Source organism: Tachypleus tridentatus, chromosome 9 (assembly GCF_004210375.1).
Source record: "Tachypleus tridentatus isolate NWPU-2018 chromosome 9, ASM421037v1, whole genome shotgun sequence".
NCBI lineage: Eukaryota > Metazoa > Arthropoda > Merostomata > Xiphosura > Limulidae > Tachypleus > Tachypleus tridentatus.
Window position 1 is genome coordinate 156589998 of NC_134833.1, and position 23934 is coordinate 156613931.

At 34.3% G+C, this 23934-nt stretch overlaps 1 protein-coding gene across 7 annotated transcripts in view; it reads right to left on the minus strand.

The window, feature by feature from the left end:
• Positions 1-4728: 4728 nt before the first annotated feature.
• Positions 4729-23934, minus strand: part of LOC143226740 (tectonin beta-propeller repeat-containing protein 2) — a 48445-nt gene continuing 29239 nt past the window's right edge. For 4 of the 7 annotated variants that reach the window (XM_076458108.1, XM_076458104.1, XM_076458106.1 and 1 more), the window contains 7 exons: positions 17568-17766; positions 16714-16803; positions 16231-16458; positions 12414-12589; positions 11820-11891; positions 10690-10957; positions 4729-5343 (listed from right to left, as the gene is read on the minus strand). In XM_076458108.1, the coding sequence (XP_076314223.1) occupies positions 5204-5343; positions 10690-10957; positions 11820-11891; positions 12414-12589; positions 16231-16458; positions 16714-16803; positions 17568-17766 (1173 nt within the window). In that variant the 3' untranslated portion in view covers positions 4729-5203. Of the gene's footprint in view, positions 5344-10689; positions 10958-11819; positions 11987-12413; positions 12650-16230; positions 16459-16713; positions 16804-17567; positions 17767-23934 lie in introns of those variants that run through there. The other 3 variants (XR_013014728.1, XM_076458107.1, XM_076458109.1) reach the window with 3 other exon arrangements.

The window sequence follows — 23934 nt, forward strand, 5'->3', positions numbered from 1 at the left end:
CGACAATATTTACATTTAAATTAGCACAAACACCAAACTGATTTTTACTTATCTATAGATCAAACATACCTTTCTGATTACTTGTACACCCTTAATGAACAGTTTAATTCAAGAGCTGAAAAGCAATAAAGATTAAACTACATTTTGAAATAAAAAGATACACGTTATTAATAACCGCTCATCTGATGTAATGCACAAAAGTATATAAGATGAACTAATGATTCCACTAATTATGAACTTGTGTCATTTGAGTCGATTCACAAGAGAAACTTGTGTGTATGACAAACACATCCAAATAGGGGGTAATTTGTAAATAAACATTTTTGAAATGAGTGCATATTCACAAGACAAGCATATAAATAAACCTGAGAACAGACTTCAGGTTGTACGAGGACTACAATACATCCAGCTTTATTGGAAGGTATACGTATACATGTACAATAGCCAAGAACCCAGAGCTTTGTTAGTAGACACAGAGAAAGGTGTACAATAGCCACAGAACCCAAAGCTTTGTTAGCGGACACATATAGGTGTACAATAACCACAGAACCCAAATCTTTGTTAGCGGACACATATAGGTGTACAATAACCACAGAACCCAAAGCTTTGTTAGCGGACACATATAGGTGTACAATAACCACAGAACCCAAAGCTTTGTTAGCGGACACATATAGGTGTACAATAACCACAGAACCCAAAGCTTTGTTAGCGGACACATATAGGTGTACAATAACCACAGAACCCAAAGCTTTGTTAGCGGACACATATAGGTGTACAATAACCACAGAACCCAAAGCTTTGTTAGTAAACATACATACATACATACAAGTGTAAAAGAACCATATAACCTACAGCTTTGCTAGTAGACATACAAAACACAGAATAAAACTTATTTCTGCAACATGACTTTGAACCAAAGTAAAATTTATCTTAGGACACAGTAACAACAATGTAAGAGTCACGTTCCAGAAACAGGAACACATGACAGACAGCATTATATCTTCATTGGTATGCGTGACATAGTATTCAGTATGTTTAACTGTGTTGTTGGTATGCGTGACATTGTATTCAGTATGTTTAACAGTCTTGTTGGTATGCGTGACATAGTATTCAGTATGTTTAACAGTCTTGTTGGTATGCGTGACATAGTATTCAGTATGTTTAACAGTCTTGTTGGTATGCGTGACATAGTATTCAGTATGTTTATCTGTCTTGTTGGTATGCATGACATAGTATTCAGTATGTTTAACTGTCTTGTTGGTATGCATGACATAGTATTCAGTATGTTTAACTGTCTTGTTGGTATGCATGACACAGTATTCAGTATATTTAACTGTCTTGTTGGTATGCATGACACAGTATTCAGTATGTTTAACTGTCTTGTTGGTATGCATGACACAGTATTCAGTATGTTTAACTGTCTTGTTGGTATGCATGACACAGTATTCAGTATGTTTAACTGTCTTGTTGGTATGCATGACATAGTATTCAGTATGTTTAACTGTCTTGTTGGTATGCATGACACAGTATTCAGTATGTTTAATGGTCTTGAAGATCAATCTGTGAATGAACAACCTTGGACGTCAATCCTTATTTATATTTATGGTAAAACTACGAAGGCTATCTGCTGCCATCCCTAACTTTTAAACTAACAACCTTATAAAGGACATCCAATAAGAATCAGCCAACAAACCACACTGTATTATCAGCTTCACGTTTACTCGTAACTTTACTTCTATATCAAAGCTACACGTTTACTCGTAGCTTTACTTCTATATCAAAGCTACACGTTTACTCGTAGCTTTACTTCTATATCAAAGCTACACGTTTACTCGTAGCTTTACTTCTATATCAAAGCTACACGTTTACTCATAGCTTTACTTCTATATCAAAGCTACACGTTTACTCATAGCTTTACTTCTATATCAGAGCTACGCGTTTACTCGTAATTTTATTCTTCCATAGTAGCTGAGCTAATTACTAATGTTTCACCATAAATAAAAAATACTCCACTTTTGACATCTTTAATCACACCCTGATCTAGGTTTGGCCACTCATCTAATTTGTATCTAACCAAAAGAGTTTACACTCAGATGGTTGACCCTAACAGCAGTCCTAAATGAAGAGCACGTTGGGTGATAGAGTTTGAATCTGTGACTCGTAGATTTCAAGTTCAGCACCCTAACCACCAGGTCATGTGTCGCTTTGGAAACATACTAAGTTTATATATATTCTTAAAAAAATGTTCCAAGTATAGAACCTTGTAGAACACTATATTTTATCTTAATCACATACTAATTTATCCTTTGATATAAGTGAGGTTTAAAGCATTTTAATGTAGTTCCTCTCATACCTAGAGTTCTGTCCTGTTTAATAATATTTTACGAGATACCCTATCATGTGATGCTCAAGATACAGTCAGTGCTTCTATCATTAAAAACTCAATTAGTTTTTATGAAATTAGAGCAATTCTTCACACTAATTCTTCTCTAAATCCATATTGATTTTTATAGAAAAGATGTGAAATTATTAAACATTCAATTAACTAGCTTTTCACTGTCTTATCTAATATTTAAAAAAATGCTGATAACAATGAAATAGATACGAGTTAATATAGTTGTTCTAATCATATTGGAATTAACAGACCTTTCTGAAGTTCTCTGAAAACAATTCTGTTGTAAGAGATAAAATTATATAAATTTTTATACATAATAATTCTATGTTGTAATTTATACACTCCTTTGTTATCCTATGTGAAATCCCAACATGCTTGGAATATTTTAGTTTTTAGACACTTATGAAATATATTTTTCATCTTATCATTACATATAGGAAATAAATACAAGTAACTTCTGTTGCTCTTCATGTTAAATGCTTTATATGATTCAATGTTAATTTATAACTTCTACTACATTTATAAAATAACCAAATTTTTGTCACCTTCTGCACAATAAGGTAATATTTACTTTATAAATTAGCTTATTACAAAAATGTTTATATATATCTTTTACATTTAAAAAGTAGCATTTAGAATTTCTGTACTTAATATGTTTTGATATATGTACATGTAGTTTTCCCAACTAATTTTACTTGTATTTTATTTTAAAATTTGGTTGTTTTTTTCATAGATTACTTACCAATGTACATTATGATTTTATATAAATATTTACTTTGAATGCTATAGGGAATGACCTGCTATTGATATTTTTATAAATTTCTATACCTGTTCACTTCTCTAAATTGGCTTACAAACACGAGATAAACAAGAAATTGACTCGTATGCCTCTCGAGTTGTTTCAAAACCAAATATAGTCAGTAAGTTCACATACTTACTAATATAAGTTGTTTCTTCTAATAAATTAATATTTATATCAACAACGTAATTTCATTGTAATTCTATTATCTCTTAATAAATTTTCTAATTTGTTTAAGAATTTTATTTACATTATAAAGCTGTGTGATAGCTATTACAAGCATACCACTTTCTTTGATACATATAATCAGTTTCTTTTGTTAACACTTCACTATTCTCAATTTGTGAATTAACTTTTAATAGTTTCAACATGAACCACAACTTCCCTCCTCCTGTTACATATAAAATAACTTATAACTGTAACTCTTTTTGATATACTTTTCCTACTTGTATCTGAGACAAACTAATACATCTACCATATTTAAGTTATGCATTATTAATTTAACTTGCAAACATGTATCCCTACTACTTGTGAAAGTTATGTATAAGGATTTTAATAGATACATTACAAATAAAATATCCTCACTTCTGCTTCACCCGAGCACTTTGAAGCCTTTTTCAAATACTGTTTGATAAGTATATTAATTCTCCCAGTTTATTTAAATCTTTGATTACTTGATATTTTCTAATTTCTCGAGAAGGTTTCCCTGCTTTTACTCACACACATTTAAAATCTTTATTATTTAAACTATTTTTCTTTGTAAAACAACTGTTTCAATGTGGGTGTTACACTTTTGTTCAAGTAGATTTTATTAAGTTAAATATCTAGTAATTACAAACAATAATTTAAAAAACAGGAAGTTAATAATTTGACGTGGACACTCGCACGGGCTACTAACCAAAACAATGATCAAGTTGTACAGTCGTCCCATCATCTATATCTTTATATCCAAACTTTAGTGTCACACTTGCATGCAACTGTAATCTCAATGTATTTTCATTTAATATTTTTTAAGTATACCTAATTGAATTAAAATACAAAGACGCTGGTACGAAGAAAACGTGATATTACCCAACGTCAAAAACCATTTCGAACCTCTGAAAACCATTTCGAACCTCTGACGTTTTTCACACAATTTCATTATTGTATATAATTCAAACATGGCTTCAGTAAGTAAAGAAACATACTTTCATTATTGTATATAATTCAAACATGGCTTCAGTAAGTAAAGAAACATACTTTCATTATTGTATATAATTCAAACATGGCTTCAGTAAGTAAAGAAACATACTTTTGTGTTATTGTATATAATTCAAACATGGCTTCAGTAAGTAAAGAAACATACTTTCATTATTGTATATAATTCAAACATGGCTTCAGTAAGTAAAGAAACATACTTTTGAGTTATTGGGACTTACACAAATGTTAATCATGCACAATATATGACTCATAAATAAATAACAGAAGAAAAAATTAAACTTTTACACATTTTCCTAAAGCCAAACATTTAAAGTAATAAAATGATAAACACAACTAAATCATTAAAATATTTATTTTTCAAAAAATAAACCATCATTAGGTTTCAGTTTCATTTCACCTCCTAAAAATGTGCAATAAAAATATATCTACTGAAATGAAGCATGCTTCTCCACTGATCATAGTAACAATATCAAGTTGTGCATGAATTCCAAAACTAGTAAAGAACATTCACAGATACTGCCCTAATAATGCAATATAAACAGAATAGATAATAAATTAAAGATATTTTAACAAATGTATTTAGATACAAGACTGGTAAGTACATGAAAGTTTTGTGTGGAATCACATTTCTTCATCTTTATTTACCGATACTACCTATTCTTGAAAATATATATTCTTCTTATTTAGAAGTGAAATACATGTTTTGTTTTGAAAAAATTTCTCACTCAAAGTCTGTGGTAATTAAAAATAAATTGAAATAAAGTATTTGCTCTAAGTATTTTATACTGAGGAATTTTGTTTCCACAGGACTATAGAATTTCCCAGTCTGCCTCTTCTAATTCCTTAGTACTGGTTCTTGTTTTCCTCTCTTCATATAAAATACTAGATGACAGATGTGAGTAGAGTGCTCCGTTCTCCTTCAGCCCCCAGAGATCATCATCCACCGTCACTAAAAGAAAGCATCACATTTCTAGAACAATATTTCCCATCTGAGCATCAGACTGATGATAACTGTCGATCCAGTTTTAACGTTTCAGTATGCAAAGGCTAAGCCTGTTACCAAGAATAGATCCACTGTTTGCAGAATTGGGTAATTATCTTGAATATTTATACATATCAATTAGTATCAAGTTTAATGAAGTAATGAAAAGTATGATTACAGCATGAAAATGACAAAGTAACAAGTTTTTATCTCAATAATTTAAACACGTACACTATGACCTATCATTTATTATTGATTGGCTCTGTTGTTCAGCTCAATAAATCAGTGTCACTACATAAAAGAGTAATCCAGCTAAATGAGATTTGTTTCTAATTTTTTACCATTTGCAATCACTCACATTCTTCAAGTATTATGTGCAATTAACCAATAAGTTCAATATCATCAACTAATCATTTATTGCTACCAACTAACTGTTCAGCTCCAGCCATGTGATCCAATAGATTCCATAAGCAGCATTTTTACAGAATGGCTTCTTTCACACTTAGTATGTGGAATCATATTAAAAAGTTTTGTGTAAAATAAATATTAAAAGACTTCATTATTTATTCCTTCATAAACTCACAAGTACTTTCTAAGTAAGTGTCATTTTGTTTTGCTCCCACAACCCAAGAACCACATTAGAGACATGACGTGCAGCACTACATATTACTATTAACACTATTATTACACCTGTGACACCACACTACTTACAATTTTATTGACATTCAACAGCCAAACTTCCCCAAAAAATATTAAAAATTTATATTTTCCAGAAACACCTAAAAACAACATCATATGGTTTTTTCTCAAAGAATTTTCTCACAAAACCATCAACATAATTTCACAAAACAGAAAGCTAAAAACCACAATCTTACAAAAAGAGACATTAATTCCATTAAAATCCGAAAATAAAACAAAAACAAAAATTCTAAAAGCAGATAAAGGAAACGTTATAGTCATAATGAACATAAATGAATACATCCAAATAATAAGGAACATCCTATCAGACACATACAAATTTAAACCAATACATATAAATCCAACAAAGACACATGAAATGCAACTAAACAAAATACTACTAAAAATTAAAAAAGCCAACACAATTTCAAAATCACTATTCCTACCTACGTAAGACCGACTCATGCACACCACAAATATACGGCATCCCCAAACCTCATAAACCAGATTGTCCATTACGACCAATAATGACCACATATGAATCGTTTAATTACAATCTTGGTAAATACATAGCATGAGCATTCTCCAGATATGTAACATCAACCAGCTCATTCATCAAAGACTCTTTTAATTTCAAGTATAATCTTAATCAACTTAGTCATAAAGCCTCAATGGCCAGTTTCGATGTTATATTCCTCTTTACAGAAGTCCCAACCACTAAAAGCCTACAAGATAGCCTTAGAACTCTATATCCAAGACCCTAACCCATCAACAGACATTCCCAGCAACTATTCAGCAACCTTCATAGAATTCACCACGATGAAGACAAACTTCATGTTCAACAACCACAACTATATACAAACAAATAGCCTAAGCATGGGCAACCCAGTATCACCAGTTCTAGCCAATATTTTTATGACACAAGTTGCAACACAAGCAATTAACACAGTATTACATCCACCACTATACTGGTACAGATATGTAGATGACACAATTGCGGGATATATATCTACAGAACACACAATTTTTTCAATCACATTAATTCTATACATCCCAACATTAACTTCACATGTGAACAGGAAGAAAGTAATCAAATATCATTTCTTAGCCTCAAAATTACACGAACTGATACACAATTTAAAATGGAAATCCACCGAAAAATCACCCATACTGGACTATACATTCCTTGGGACTCAGCACACAAAACAAAACAAAAACTCAACATACTAAGAAACCACAAAAAAAACACCCATAAAATTATGCTCAACAGATAAAATTAACAAATTAGACAAAATAAAACAATACTTCATCAATATCAATAAGTTTCCTCCACAAACCGTAGAAAACATTATACGCACACACCTAGACAAAAAGCAAAATCAACTAACAAAAGTAAATATATCCCATGAATTAAAAATCATAAAACCATATACTGCTGCATACCATATATTCCCAACATCAGCAGAAAAATATGGCAAAAACTATTAACAAAATATAACATTCCTGTTAATACCAAATTTATTTAAAAACCAGGCACAAAACTAAGGTTTATACTATGTAAAAACTACACTGACAAATACCACACCAACATTATTTACAAAATACAATGTGATAACTGCCACTTCTATATTAGAGAAACAAGTAGAAAAATGGAAACCAGGTTCAAAGAACACAAAAAGTCACCTTCACACGCTTTCAAACACTGCAAATCAAATAAACACAACATAAACCATAGAAAACACCCAAATACTAAATAAAGAAACAAAAATAAACAAATGCAAAATTAAAGAAGCCTTACTTATACAACAACTTAAGCCCAAAATAAACCAATACAAAGGAACACCTTTATATCTATATTAATAAATATAATCAAACATCTAAGCACGCCCTCTACATTCCTACACGCAGTTACACAACTCCCTTCAAACATGTGTTCACCTATCAGTCAGTTACCTCTTTCTTTCTTTGTAAACCTGATGATGACTGAAGAAGGTCGAAACGTCGTTTGCTCCTCTACGTAAAACATTTTTTCAACCCAAACCAGCCGTTTTTACATATATATTTTTCAACACATACCTCAACTCCTAAGATGTAAACCAGCACTCACATTTCTTATATAATCATTTATAAAACAAATCTAAGGACTTGTTAACATTAAAACTCCTAGAGTTCCACTGTTTCATGCAACTATTTATTGAACTCATTCTCCCATAAATGTTGGTTGTTTCGAATCTCCCATAAATATACACAAAGGCAATGTGCACTATCTGCCCAAATTTAACAGTGTAAGACTAGAGAAAAAGCAGTTAGTCATTACTAACTGGAATCTCTTGTGCCAATGGATAGGGGAACTGATTGTAACATTATGATGCCCTTGCAGCTGAAAGGGCAAACATGTTTAGTGTGACAGGGATTTGAACCTGCAACCCTCATATTATGAGCCAAGCACTCTAACCACCTGGCCATTCTATAAATGCTGATTACATTCGTCATATCTTCTCTTTACAGCAAAAGTACTTCCAAACCCAGAACTACAGTTTTGTTGGATGACCATATACAAAACCCAATGAAGAAAACACCTAAGTCGGTTTACAAAGATCTTATAAAAACCAAAGGTTGTCCAAGAAAGTTTTAATCAATTCAGTACAATCAAGTATTTAGCATCATTCAGTTACCACTGCTACATTTGTCATCCACAGAAAATCATATTCGTCTCGTTCTAACTGCAAACGGGTTTGGTAAAAATTACTTTCTGTCCAGATAACTTTCTCAGCACCAGACTTGAGAAAGGATGATAAACATAAGCACCCCAAGTTTGTGGTACAAATGGCACAGCAGAGTGCACTTTAGAAATACAACAAATTCATCATGACTGTTGTCTTCTGATCTGAAGTTCAGTCAAACAGATGTAGCTTACCCAAACTGATCACCTTAAGAAAGCATTTAAACCTGAATATGGAGAAGAAACACAGCTTTAAGTTTCATCATAATTTGGAAGATCAGCATTTGGTACAAATCACATCACCTTTAGAAGAGATTTTCATCTATCTTTGGAAATATTTTTGTATTCCACCATCACGTATTCCTCGTAGATGCCTTCTCTTTTTAGGTCCACACGTCACATGGAATACTTCAATTTCCATGACTGAATGATGTCTCACACTAACAAGCAATCTTGCAGAAGACTAACATTAGTTCAGTAAATTAAAATATACCCCAGTTTCATTAAAATGTAATTTATTATATGCAGCCATGCAAATGGCTCTTCTAACCATGTTGTTGTTTTATTGGCTGATACTATGCAAGTGGGATTACTGTAGATTTAATCAGTAGCACTGTCTTGTACACTTGTATCAAACATCTTAGGCATTTCAAAAAACGACAACAGATGAAACTTGATACATTAGAAGAAACACGTTTTTATGACAAAATATCTTCAACATTTTCTTCTAATGTTTATCATATCTCACAATGGGAAACATTACGAGGGCTGTTCAAAAAATAAGTGGACTGTTTGAATTGTGCGGCTTCAGTTGGTTCCAGGGGAATCTGCTTGGTGTCGCTAGGTTTGCACAGATCAGCTGATTACGACGCCATTTCCCGATTGCAGATATCTTCATTTGTGTATTAGCTACGCGGTTTTAAGTGAAATGCGATTTTTTCGTTTGGCGGATTTCAGAATGAATGACCTGAAGGAGCAACGACTTGCTGTGAAATTTTGTGTTAAACTTGGAAAATCTGCGACTGAAACTTTTGCTATGCTTAACACGGCTTATGGTGATGTTGCTATGAAGCGTACAGCATGTTTCAAGTAACAGTCGACAGTCCATTGAAGATGATGAGCGTCCTGGACGTCCTTCCACGTCAACTGACGACCCACACGTCGACAAAATCAACACCCTGGTGCGGGCAAATCGACGTCTGACTGTCAGGGAGCTTGCTGAAGAGTGTGGGATATCAGATGGATCTTGTTACGAGATTTTGACCGAAAAATTGAAGATGCACCGCGTTGCTGTGAAATTCAGCCCTCAGAACTCGTGAGTTTTTGGCCAAATACTCAATCACTGTTCTTCCCCACCCCCCTACTCACCTGACCTTGCTCCTTGCGATTTTTTCTTGTTCCCCAAACTCAAAAGACCCTTGAAAGGAAGAAGATTTGAGACAATTCCCAGATTAAGGCAAATGTGACAAAGGAGCTGGAGGACATTACAAAAGAAGCATACCAGGACTGTTTCAACAAGTGGAAACACCTCTGGGATAAGTGTGTGCATTGGGGAGGAGAGTACTTTGAAGGGGTACCAGACCTGTAACTTCTAAATAAAGTACATTTTGTTTTATGACGTCAGTCCGCATATTTTTTGAACAGACCTCGTACAGTGAAATTTACTAGATGTCACTCACATGGAAAAAACAGCTTTAAATTGAGCAAAAATACACAAAGTAACCAATACAAGATTTGATACACACAAAAAGGAGAAAGAGGCAATTCATCTGACAAAAGTGCAAAAGGATTGTTTGTGTGAATACAAACGTGCTATAGACCAATATATTAAAGATTGTTTCATAAAAATATCATGTTTGTTCACTGAGAAAAAAACAAACTAAATTTCATAGTCTGTTAATCAACCATCTCACCTGATAACAGTTCCAAATGTCCAGGAATCTTCTTCCAGTAATCACCAATGAAATTAGTCTGAGAAATTCCAAATCGCCTATAAATATCTCCTTCTGTCGTCAAAGCCCAGACTGTTTCTTCACTGATAGCCAGCTGTTTGGCCTGTATTCCTGGCACGTTAACCCAGCCTGTTCCAACTGGAAGGTCAGAGAAAACACCTTCTCTAACAAACACGTTGTTTTTGTTGTCAATAGCCCACACCATAAAAAACTTGGGCCCATTGTAGACCTGAAAGAAGGAAAAGTGGTAGGCCTAAAGTTATGTAAAAAATTAAAATATGAAAAATTACTTCATTTCTCTTCCAGATAAACAAACATCTTGTATATTAAGCGAGAATAATAGCCTTGTATCAGCTTTATCATTCTAGCCACAGTTACCATGTTATAGAAATAAACAATTCAAAGAGTTTATTCTAACATGAATACATACAGTATACACTTACAGTTTTCTAGTCTCAAGTACTAACTTGTTGAAGGCAAAGCCATATTTACACTTTGAGTAAACCCTTTAACGGTTTTCATTTACAGAACACACTTTCTCGTTCTGTGTTCCCCTTTAACGGTTTTCATTAACAGAACACACTTTCTCGTTCCGTGTTCCCCTTTAACGGTTTTCATTAACAGAACACACTTTCTCGTTCCGTGTTCCCCTTTAACGGTTTTCATTTACAGAATACACTTTCTCGTTCTGTGTTCCCCTTTAACGGTTTTCATTTACAGTACACACTTTCTCGTTCTGTGTTCCCCTTTAACGGTTTTCATTTACAGTACACACTTTCTCGTTTAGTGTTCCCCTTTAACGGTTTTCATTTACAAAACACACTTACTTGTTTCACATTTCCCTTTCATTAAACTAACAACTCAATTCTTCAATGAATATATATGTATTACCAATGTTGAATAAATATTCATGTGTACTAACTCTTCATTGAAATTTTCCTTTGTGCTCATTTTTGAGATTTATTATTATTAAGCATAACAAGATTTGGAACTATACACGTGAAGTTTGATATCCGATACAAAGATATTTACAGACACTGCACACACACCTAATAAAAAGAGACAGAGGAAGGTACTGATGATATCTATACCTTTGTAAAACATGTGCTGGATGTGGAGAAGGAACCAAGTAGATCAAACAGGGGCTTGGTCTTTGGGTTTTCCTTTACAGAAACAACAACACAGGTGACACAACACAATACAGCTTTTAAAGTGGTCACTTTCACTGGTACAACATATTGGTATACAGTTCAGCTTACTGTAAATATAATTAACATTTTCTAATATGACACTTAAGATAAAGTACAGTATTTTCTAAACTGCATGTTCTAAAGATAAAATATCCAAGTGCAAGATCTGGGAGAAACAGAAACTACTAATTTTGTTCATTTTTAGGAAACAAAGTAAACAAAATAAGAAACTTCCTGTTTTTATTTCTAAACTTCTAAAAAAGAGAATTATTAAAATGTTAATAAAGAATTCTAATATTTCCTTCATCTGCTAACAAAGAATAATGAAATGTAAATATTTATTGTATTTTGAAACAATTAGTGTTATTAATATGTTAATAGTATATACTTGTAGTAAATATCTTTGATTTTGTAAGTATCTATTATATTTTGCTTGATTACAAACCCTAACTTAGTTCATTACTTCCATATACAACAGAACATATTGGTCCTCACCTTCCTCATGGTCTCCTGAAAGACAGTAGTTTGAGTATCAATGACTATCCATGCTTGAGGAAGGTTGTGCACAGATGGTGGTTTTAAAGTACCAAGTCTCATCATGACACACCCATTATCATCACATCCCCAGACTGACTCATGGGAGCAGCAGATGTGTGTCAACTGAATTTCTCCTGACAGTCAAAATACATAACTCTACTCATTCGCAATATAACTGAAATGATTTTCGTTGCCTACAATATTTTCATAAATAATTATATTTTCATTATTATTAAATTAGTATTTTACTTTATACCTAAACATCTATCAGACTATCTAGTTTCAGTGTAAAACAACAAAAGTTAACATTTTCTTACATCAAAAATGTATTTCCAGTAATACTTACCTTCCCTCACACTACAGCTGTTATTCAACTGCCAAAGTTTCTTCCTTTGTCCATCTCAGCATTGATCTGATTTTTTTTTTCTCACTTACTTCAGTCTTCTAAAACTGCCCTTTGCAATATTTATCTTGTGGCAATCTCCACTTACATCAATGCACCCTCTTATCCTGGTACAGTATATATAACACCTCCTTAAAATAATGTTATCACTTTTATGATAGTAACACAATCTGCAGTCACTAACACTAGCTCTTAGTGGAGAAGAGAGGTGGGAAAGTTTGGAAAGAGGTAACTATTACTGGAAGTACAGTTTGGATTGAAGGCAATGTTAACTTCAAAATCATACTTACCTATTTTCAAACTACAGCTAGAATCCCACATTGATAAGGGGAGGGAACTTTACTACACCCAGAAAAGGTATGCTCTTCACCCAGAATCTAATTCATATACTGTGGGTGGAACTGTACATGGTCTGTCCTCACCAGTGGCCAGGTTCCAACCAGACAGTTGAGGTTCCACAGCTCAGGGTTGGAATTATAGGGCTATGGTCCCCAAATCCTGCATTGGTGTTTAGGGCAACTGGGCTGCACTATACATATTTATACCTATGAGCATATCCCATCCTATTGACACAAACTGATGTATTCAAAGCCACCAGAATCATGACAAGGCAAACAACACTGCAGTGGACTAACTTTCTCTTCAACCTGAAGAAGTCCACAAGAAAACATCCCAAACTTGGAATGATGTGATCCTGTATGCCATACTCAGCCAAAGGAAACAGAACTCACCCAGTCTGGAATTATAAGCACTCATCCTCACTGTCCAACTGTGTGAGCAAGGTAAATTATCCATATTTCCAGAATAGTTGGGATGGTTGAGCATCCCAGGAAGGAATTGCTCAGTGTCCATAATTACAAAGTTAAAAATGATCTTCTTCTATGAACAATGTACTGAACCAACATTGATCAAAAGGAATAGCCATACTCAACCTAGCTGAGCATCAAATCAGAAACAGTATTATGAATAGGATCCCACATATTCTATTGTCTTTCCTATTGATATCTCGGGAAAACACATCCAGTGTCATGAGTACCAATAGACCAAAGGGCTAATATTGGGGATTGGAACCTACAAACAGGGGCATATAAAAGTTGAGACACCAACAACAAAAGGTATGAATGTAGAAACTAACAATTTTACCAATGTGCACAGTAACAATGGTTCCAGCTCATCATCAATGGACTTGGTAAATCCTGAGTCTTCCAACAAAGTTTAGATGGATAATAAATAACACCATACACCCTTGTGCAAATTAATTGAAACAAATTGTCATTTTACAATATTTTCAGCATGGCGGCCAGTGTAGGCTTGCTGGACCCACTGATTTCCTTTAATAGTCATTTTTTTACACAGATGGCATCATTAGCTGTGTTTTGCAGTATGGTTGATCTATTTTTGGGATATATGACAAAATTTTGAGGAATAGTACGTCATTTGAAATTGCGTTAGAAGGGTAAGGAGACCAGCCAAAAAACAATTTCTTACCAACTCAATAAAGAAAAACTGTATCAATGGGGTCTGAAATACAAGAACTGGATGCAAGAACAATGGAGGAAGATGTTATTCAGTGACAAGACTCATTTCTTCCTACAGGGTCAAAGAAGTCTGCATGTTCGCAGATCTCCAGGTGAGAAACTTTGAGAATCTCACATCAATTGGTTTGTGAAACATCCTTTGAAAAAGATGTTTTGGGGCTTTTTCAGCTACTATGGCATCAGAAGCTTACATATTGTAGAAGGTAAGATGTGAGAACCACAGTACATCAAAGTTTTGCAGAGAAGAGTCGTTCCAGAATTGAAAAAGAGATTTCCAGATGGATCTGGCTCCGTGCCACACATCGAAACTTGTGAAGAATTTTATAACTACAACGTGAATAAAGGTGCTGGACTGGCCTGGAAACTCTCCAGACTTAAATCCTATTAAAAATCTTTGGGCAATTTGTAAAGAAAGACTTCGGGGAAAAGACTGTACTACAAAAGATAAGCTAATTGAGGCCATAATTGAGGTGTGGTACCACGATCCAAATATTAGTAAAGATTGCAGTCAACTCATGGACTCAATGCCAAAGTGGATTAATGATCTTCTGAAAAATAAAGGCGGTCATATCATGTATTAATTTGTGAGTAATTTTTGGATTCTCAGAAATAAAATGCAAAAAATTGAAAAAAATCGTAATTTTCCATCTTGTTTCAATTAATTTACACAAGGGTGTATGTATGGCAAGATGATTTCTTGAATGTTGTTTGTTTTAGGAAAACAATTCATTGGGCCACAGCAATGTCCATGTATGGAGGAAAACCTAATTATTCACTCCAAGACTCAAAAGTACATTCAATGGGCCAACTGAAGAAAAGAGCCTGAGACAGCTGATCCCAAAGTGGCCTTCTGAAAAGCCAACAGAATAAAAGAAGGTGCAGGAAAATCAAATCTAATTTTTCTCCAAAATGTTCAGGAGCACCCTCATTTGCAGCATTATAGCACCCTGGAAGTAAACCACAGAACCAAATATACATCTCCATCTTTTCAGTGATCTTAATCATATTAAGTCTCAACTGAGAAATTTTATAAAATTTTGAATTTGAGTCTCTAAAACCTCATGACATGCACAGTAAATGATACATAGGGTCAAGAGGAAAACAAAAGACTGGAGAAAGCAGAAAAAAAAAAAGACCAATGTTTAGATGGGCAAAGAAAGAAACCCTGGCAGCCAAGTAACAGTTGTGCAGTGTGAGAGAAAGTAAGCATGTTTTAAAACAATGATTTCCCTTTGAAAAGTAGAAATTCAGTGTTGAATATTAATCTGTATCTAAGAATGGCTGATATGGGTATTAACACTTATTGATAAGCAGAGAGCAATGTTTCGACCTTCCTAGGTCATCTTCAGATTAATCTTCTTTGTTAACCTGAAGATCACCTTGGAGGGACGAAACGTTGTTCTCTTCCTATCAATAACAGTGTTAATACCCCCACCAGCCATTCTGAAATACATTTTTATTTCAAGTGAGTTTCTCATCATTAAGAATAAATATTAATCTGTGTTGCATATTAAAGAGATATTAATAGTGAACTTTTACAGTTAAAAAATTTGTTAACAAGGTTGAGTGAGAAAAAATGAACTTAAGCACACCTATTACAAGTATTTATACCATATGTTGGCTGTCTCACATACAGAACTAAGTATAGTGAACATATATTTTTAAGTGCTTTCAACATATATCAAAATTAACTAGGGACTTCGATTAAATTGTCAGCAATTTAAAGGACGATATTTGATCCCCAGAAGCAGCAGTTATAACTTATAAATAGATTTCAAGTGTTTTTCTCACACATTCAGAGCTGAGAATATTTACACAGTAACTTATAAAATACCTAGTTGTCCAACATCTAGTTCTACCCATCCAGAACCGATAATACAATGTTCACTTATCCCTCGACGAATGAAAATCCTTCTACTTTGGGTCAAGATCCACAAGGCTTCAGGAGCAGGACAGAGACATCTGATCTGTTCATTAAGAGGAAGAACTACAGGAATTGGATTATCGTGATGGGGTGAAACACAAAATAACTCCCCTGTTTTCAGAACAAGCCATATCAAACCTGAAAGATAAAATTATAAATGCCATACATTTCAAAAAATTTACAAACCTAACTTAACAGTTCCAAGATCTTTCCAGCTGAAATTATAATATTTCATACAAAAGAATTCCAGTCCAATATCTATACATACTTAAAACTGTCCACACAAGTGAAGACATGGGAATTAGTATATTCCAAGTGACTAACACTTTGACAAAAGATCTTTAGAAATTTAACAGTAAGAACTTTGATATTTATAAAAAGTATAACACTAACCTTGGTCTTTATATACTCCACTTGCAGATGCTATGATCCATTTTAATGATTCATGCTTCTTAGCAAGAGTTACTTTTTCCCAGCGATGTCCTTCAACAAAAAGGTACTTTTATACACAACCTTATAGGCACAACATACCAACTACTGGTCAAACCTGAAACTTCAACATATATTGTCTTCACATTAGCACTCTGTATGACAAGAACCTATGTAATGCCCTTAACCTGTTCAGTGCCACGGAGGAGTTAATTCGTTCTCAGTAATACCTAACTTAAATGCTAGATATCAGCACCATACATGCATTTGATCTACTTACAAATTGTTTCATTCTCAATCCAAAATGGCATCACAAAAAGAGTTACAAATTGAAAAAGCATTAGAGTTGGATTGTAACAGCTAAAGCATTAGAGTCGTATTGTAGCAGCTGAAATACTTGGCAGTCAACAGGTTAATCTTGAAACAAAAGCAAGTCTAGAGTTATTCAGGTCACAAACATTATTTGTAAGTTTGTTCATTTGATGATGAATTTTCTTATGGTTTCACGGAAAACTTTAAACACATTTTTACATTTATACAAAGTAGTACTTTAAGGTATGATAAACTATTAAACATTCTTTTTGCTTTCCTATTTAATTACTTATTCTTATTGCAAAATCTTTAAATGCAAATAAAAGCATTTGGTTATAAATAATTAAGTTTTACTACTATTTATTCTAGTATTTTCAAATGAATAGTGAGACATTGTTTCACTTCACTTAGTAATAGTAGTTAAACTTATCGCAACACTAGAATAGGTTACCACGTATTACTTGTACTTTTAGAATCATCTGTATGAAATATCTGGAGCCTTTTACCAATAGCTTTTTTTCCAGAAAAATACAGAGTGGTTCCAAGGGGAGCACAGTAGTATACTCCCTTCAATGAGGAAGTGATGCAAGCTCGTTGGTGACCCAGAAACAAATTAGACAGTTTCTCGGGAGAAAGCACAACTGCCAGGTTCTTAATTTTCAGAGTCCTAGATATATCTTGAAACAAATAATCGCTCATATCCACCTGATGGAAGAAAATTCATTGATCAAACTAAGGTGATGAATTCTGATAACAGATACAATCATGAACAAATTAAAGTTCACATAATTTATCCTTTACTTATAATGTAAAATGGATACTGTTTATAATACATAAATGTTTATTTATGCATATATCCACCAACAGGGGAACAGAATAACAATTTATAGAGATGAATCAAAAGTTCATCCAGTAAATGAAAAACGAGGAAAAAAATGAAAAATAACAAGAGTGTGTTGCATATTAGGAACATCCCAAACAATAACTTCTTAATAAATTATTATATACTGAAATAAATAGAGATCTTGGTTTTTGCAATGTCATTATTTTAATACTGGTTGTCATACATTAAGCCTACTTCTCTGTTATAAAACCCAGAACAACAAAATATTCTTTAATGGATTTGGTACAATTAACTAAGGGTTGTACTGAGGAATTAACAAGTAATGTAGTTGTGAAGTTATTTTGTATGTTTACAAAATTTGGCATTTCTTCAGTAAACATGATACATACCTTGTACATTAAAATATTATACTTCTAATAAAAACTTGTCTGGGAATTTATTGAGTCTGTCAACATGAATGGCGAATTTTTTTCCTTATAGGAACAGAAATACACATTTTCATTTTAAGGTTTTCATATTTCTTTTGTATAGCCTCTGGAACCTCCTAAATGAATATCAAGTTTGTTTTTACAACATTTCATATTTTATCTTTAGATTTCTCTATACAAAAAATACTCAATTCCAGCATCTTTAAAAGATGCAATCTAAGTACAATGAACAGAATGGCTGAAAAACATGAAATAAACTGAGTAACATAGTTGTTTCATTTTTAATAATATCATGAAGTTAGAATTTTCCTGTACTGAAACTACTTGCAATAGGGGTTTAAGTTTAGCTTTTCTCATTTTGTGCTGCCCTCTATATAAAAACTTTTTTATAATGCATGCCACAAGTCTTCTGCAACACCCCACTGGAATGTCCCTCATTCAAATCAACATGTGTCATCTCTCCACCAATAAGAGAGTATCTCCATTGTGTGACTCACTCTATGCATCACTACTAAACCACCACTTAAAATTGCAGAATACATAAGCATTGGAATATTGTGAGAAGAGGAGGTAGAAAGTGTGAGAAGAGAAGAGTACTTATAGTAAATATATTTTCAGAACAGGAAAATTATAACTTCTGACACATCACAACTCTCCGTTCACAAGGTTAGCTAGAAACCCACATTGAAAAGGGGGAACAAGTGCAAAGAAAGAACAGACATATTTCCCTTGAAAGCATCCAAATGATATTTCTGTAAATGAGAGAAACACATCAAGATGATTGCAAGAGGGACACAAAACATCTGAACAAGTTATTGCCTTGCCAAAACAAGCCAGGAACAAACAACATGATCATATCAACTTTGCACCTCAAACCTTTAAATGACAGATGTAAGGAAAAAACTTACTCCAAAACACAACACTGGATTAGCCTTGAGCCAGATATCTGGAAATGTGTCACCCAGTATCAAGACAGTGGTCTGGAACATCCAAATATCAATAACATTCCTGTCACAAGAGAGAAGGAGGGAGTACAAGACAAACATTCCATGTATACCTCCTGTGACCCCCTACACAAAGAAAAATCTAGGAAGGAAATGGACAACTCCAAACCTGTGTGAAGGCTTAAGTTGATTGTTTTACTTCATATCCAAAACCAGACCAAAGGGTACCAACATTTGCACAAGGGTAGGATGAGGACACCCAATTAAGGGGAGAACTGCACTGAGAAGTCTCACTCAGTGGTATGTATCACTCAGTTTGAAGATGGCATGCCTTCTACACAGGCAGAACACCACTGCCCCACTCTGAACTGAATGGTTACAACCATTTATGTGGAATCCATCCAGTAGTATGCCTCCATGGTCAACTATCCCACCAGCCTGGAATTGGCAAAAGGTAAGGACTTCCATACTAAACTGAATTGGAGAGTCTGGAGGAACAGCTTCACCCAAGACTGTGCACAATGGGTGATCATGAAACCACATTTTGAAAAGCAGACTACACTGATTTATTCAATCTAGGAATGGAGAGATGGACAGCTATCCCCTCCTGTTTAATCCATCCAATCCAAGAGTGTTAGAGTCTGGAACAGGCCTATTTATGAAGCAAATATCATAAGGTTATTGACCATCAAGTGATCCTATGACACATCCCATCTTGAAGATGTATGCACAAAGCCATGAAAAGAGCATGCAAATCAACATGGCATACAGTATGAATCTGTAAATATATAATACCTGGTCACGCACTACTTGTTACAGAGAAGAATCCAAGAGATGAAATTTGAGGCAAGGGTTCCCTGAAAGAAATAAAAAAGCTTTATTGAAGACTTACCTACTGCCACAGCCATACTAACATCTGAAGTATGGTCACATGTGGAAGGTGATACCCTAAAGAAGTAGAAACCACAATAAAATGTAAGTAATAAAAGATGAATGTCTGAGGGGTGGGGTCCACATGCCCAAGCTCACAATCTCCTTCAAAGACTGACAAAGATGAGACACAAGAGAAAGGATGAAGTGCTGGAAAGGATGGGAGATAACATAGAACAAAAACAAAACAGATTGGGAAGGAGACAAATAGAAATAAGCCAACTGGTATTGTTAAAGGTAGAAAGATCCTGAGAGGAAGAGGGTTGCCATGAGATAAAGACAGGAATAGGAACTCACAGAGTATTCCATATGGGTAATATGATTAAAGGCATGCACGGTGCATAGAAGTCTCTCCGAATAAAGACGAGAGTAGAGATAAGAAACAGGAAAGAGAAATGCGTGAAAAGGAGGAGTTTCCTCATGAGCCAATGAGGTTTTGAGAAGGAAGGATCCAGAAAACAGAGAAGATAGGTTTCATGATACAATGTAAAGGCCTGAAGTAAAACAAACTAAAGTGAAGGATGTAGAACCAAACCAGCAGTGGGGTTGATGAATAATTACAGCAGATAAAAGCTGTAATAATCAGATTTGAATATGGATTCAAAAGATAATAGAAAAAATTGTAAGTGTATTATTGAAAATTTGGTACAAAGTGTTTTAGTGATAAAAAAAACCATCACCACAAATGGGAGAACAATGTCAGCTCTAAACCTAACTGGAAGAACAAAGCAGTTCATTTAAAAATTCAACGTAAACCAATATGACAAGATATTAGTTAACTGCTCATCCTAACTTGCAGAAGCTTTTCTGTTCATTATTTAACAGCAATTTTGGTACAACAAACTCAACAGGATTCGATGGTTTGAATAATATACATAAGACAATTAAAAGACAAATTCCTACAGTCATATTTTCAACTCTAGGCCTAACTAGATTTGGAAAATCATGAACTGAATTCCAACTAAATAGCCATTATAAGATAAATGTAGCCGCTCTAAGATAAATGTAGCCATTCTAAGATAAATGTGCAAATGCACAAAAGGTGAAGAGGAATGGGCATGTTTTAAGAAAATTAATCAACGTAATAAGTTATTAATAACAAATAGCACTTAGAGGTCATAATGAATCACTAGAGTCCTGAAACAGAGACAATTATGTGGGATTGTAAATCTGTGGTAGAACTGCAATCCACTATTGAAATCCCATTAAGAGAAATCAAATGTTTTTTTCTGGGCTGGCAAATAGAATCCAGAATGATATGTGATGACGAGAAAACCCACTTGTAGAGAAAATTATATGTTTACAAAGGGCTGGTATGGATAGAGAAAGCACTAATAGAGGAGCAAACCTGACAATGACCAAAGAAGGTCGAAACATTGTTTGCTCCTCTATTAGAGCTTTTGCTACCCATACCAGCCATTTTTAAATATATAAGAATCCAGAATGATCTCATTAACTGTGTAGGGGAAATATTGTTGAATGAAATTAAAAGTGATTCTCCATTTGGGGCTCTTATCGTAGGTGAAACTACTGATGCAAGAAACATTTTTCAGCTTTCTACTTTTGTGTGATATGTGACTAAAAATGGTGAAATTTGTGATAAATGTCTGGGGTTTACAAATATTAATGCAGATCAAAAAGCTGTAGGTTTATCTAGGTAGATACTAAAATACTCCCAAAAGTAGTCCCTAACTTAGAATTATAATCACTTCCTTGTTGAAACTGTCTTGGAATACAAGGAAAAAATGTTGACTTATTTCAACATGAGGGAGACTACCTGATGAAGTATTCAGATAGAAGGATAAGCATAAAAGAAATTTGTTTAACCAATCCTGGCTGAAAGTATCTATAGCCAAAACCCAAAAATTGGGTACCAAGGACCAAAACAAAGGCAAATGGTGATTGAGGACAGTGGCAAATGAAATGATATGAGAAATATCCCTTCAACGACAAAGCCACTGAAAAACAAAGGGATGAAAGGACTAGCCTGTTCGGTACACCCAATCAGGTCATGAAAAACAACTATCCATCACAAAGTTGAAAGACCCTGGTACATGAGATGAAATCAAATAAATATGAGGATTGTTAGCCCAAAAGACTCAGTGGTAGAAAACACAGGAATCTTGACTGGATACCACTTTGGTGATTGATACTGAGTCATCACTGTTGAATGTCTGGAATGGATCATGACCAGAAAAGCTCTGTAGATAAGAAGTGATCAAAATTCTAAAGAACAGCAAGGAATTTCAAGGATGTTTGTATGAAGAGAACGTTCTTCCACAGACCAACAACCTGAAGCCTCCTGGTGATTGAATCATGCACCCTAGCCCTGAAAAGGTTCATGCAGGAACAGATGTAAATCTGGCCATGGAGAAGGAAGCGGAAAACCCACTAATGTACGAGTTTTGTCCAACCATTGTCCGAGACCAACCACACCATCAGGTTCCTGAGAAAGTTTCTTCTGGTCATAAAGAACCCACTGAAGGGATCACATGTGAGAATGACTGAGGGGTATGTCATAAAAGATCACATCCCCAAGACAACAGAATCTTGCAAGCAGAAAGTGAAGGAATAGACAACACATTTTGAAGGGCCAGTCTCATAGAACAGAGCCATAAAGGAAATGGTTGGGCTCATGTGAGACAAGGGAGAAAGGATCAGAAAAGGTAGAATAAATCCCTATAACAAAATTATGTGAACCTAAATAATGGAGATGAAAGAGCTCCACCAACAAACAAAGATCACCAGACAAGCTCCCACCAAGTAGTCACCAGAAATGTTGTTAGAATACCAAGTGTTGTGATAAAAAAAAACTACAAACAGTGGCACCACATTAAGCAGAAACAGACAAGAGCTGGGAAAAGAAAGAGTCAGGAGACAAAAACTGGTGCCACATTCAGATCCAACTGGTGCAAATTGGAAAGAAGAGAAAGTGGATTGTTGTTGGATCAAAACTACCCACGACCCCATAAATTCGAGGATTGTGTCAAACAGGAAACATCTCAAAAACAGGGACATCTGAAGGTCCTGTAGATAAGGGGCAAGAAGATGTATCTGTAACATTATAGCATCATGTTTGCAGGGCCAAAGCTGACAGGTAGGCCAATGTTGATACGAGGAGGAAGAGGATGCCCCCAGAAACACAAAAAGGTTTCTTTGATGAGTTTCAGACAGGTGATATATAACTAAAGGTTGTCAAGGTAAAATGAAGATAGGAATAATGGATTCTGGTAAAATAAATGGGAGATTTGGGTCCAACCCTCCAAACAGGCAAGACAGATAGGTTGGTTGATTTAGTGTTTTATGGCACAAAGCAGCTAGGCTATCTGCACCAAACGTCCGTTAAAAAGGTAAAAATAAAGTAAATGTAGTAAAATTCATAAAAGGAAATGAAGGTAAAACAAAACAGCATTGAAAAACAGAAAAAGCATAAAACCAATGTTGACACCTAGTCTACAATGTTAAGAGAGAAAGCAGAGTAAGAGAAGTTGTGAAGGACTTTCTGTAGCATAATGGAAATGATCATAACCCACCAGGAAGACTAACAGGTAAGTACAAGAACCACCGTCAGTCACCTGAAGTTGGCCTTTTCAGTCCTGGTTCCGGGTTATGTATCATTATGGCCAGTATCAAAACATAAAGTAATAAAAGTGTTAAAAGACATGCAATTGTAATAATAACTCGCCAGGACGATTAACGGGTAGTTCAAACAGCAGCGTTAATCACC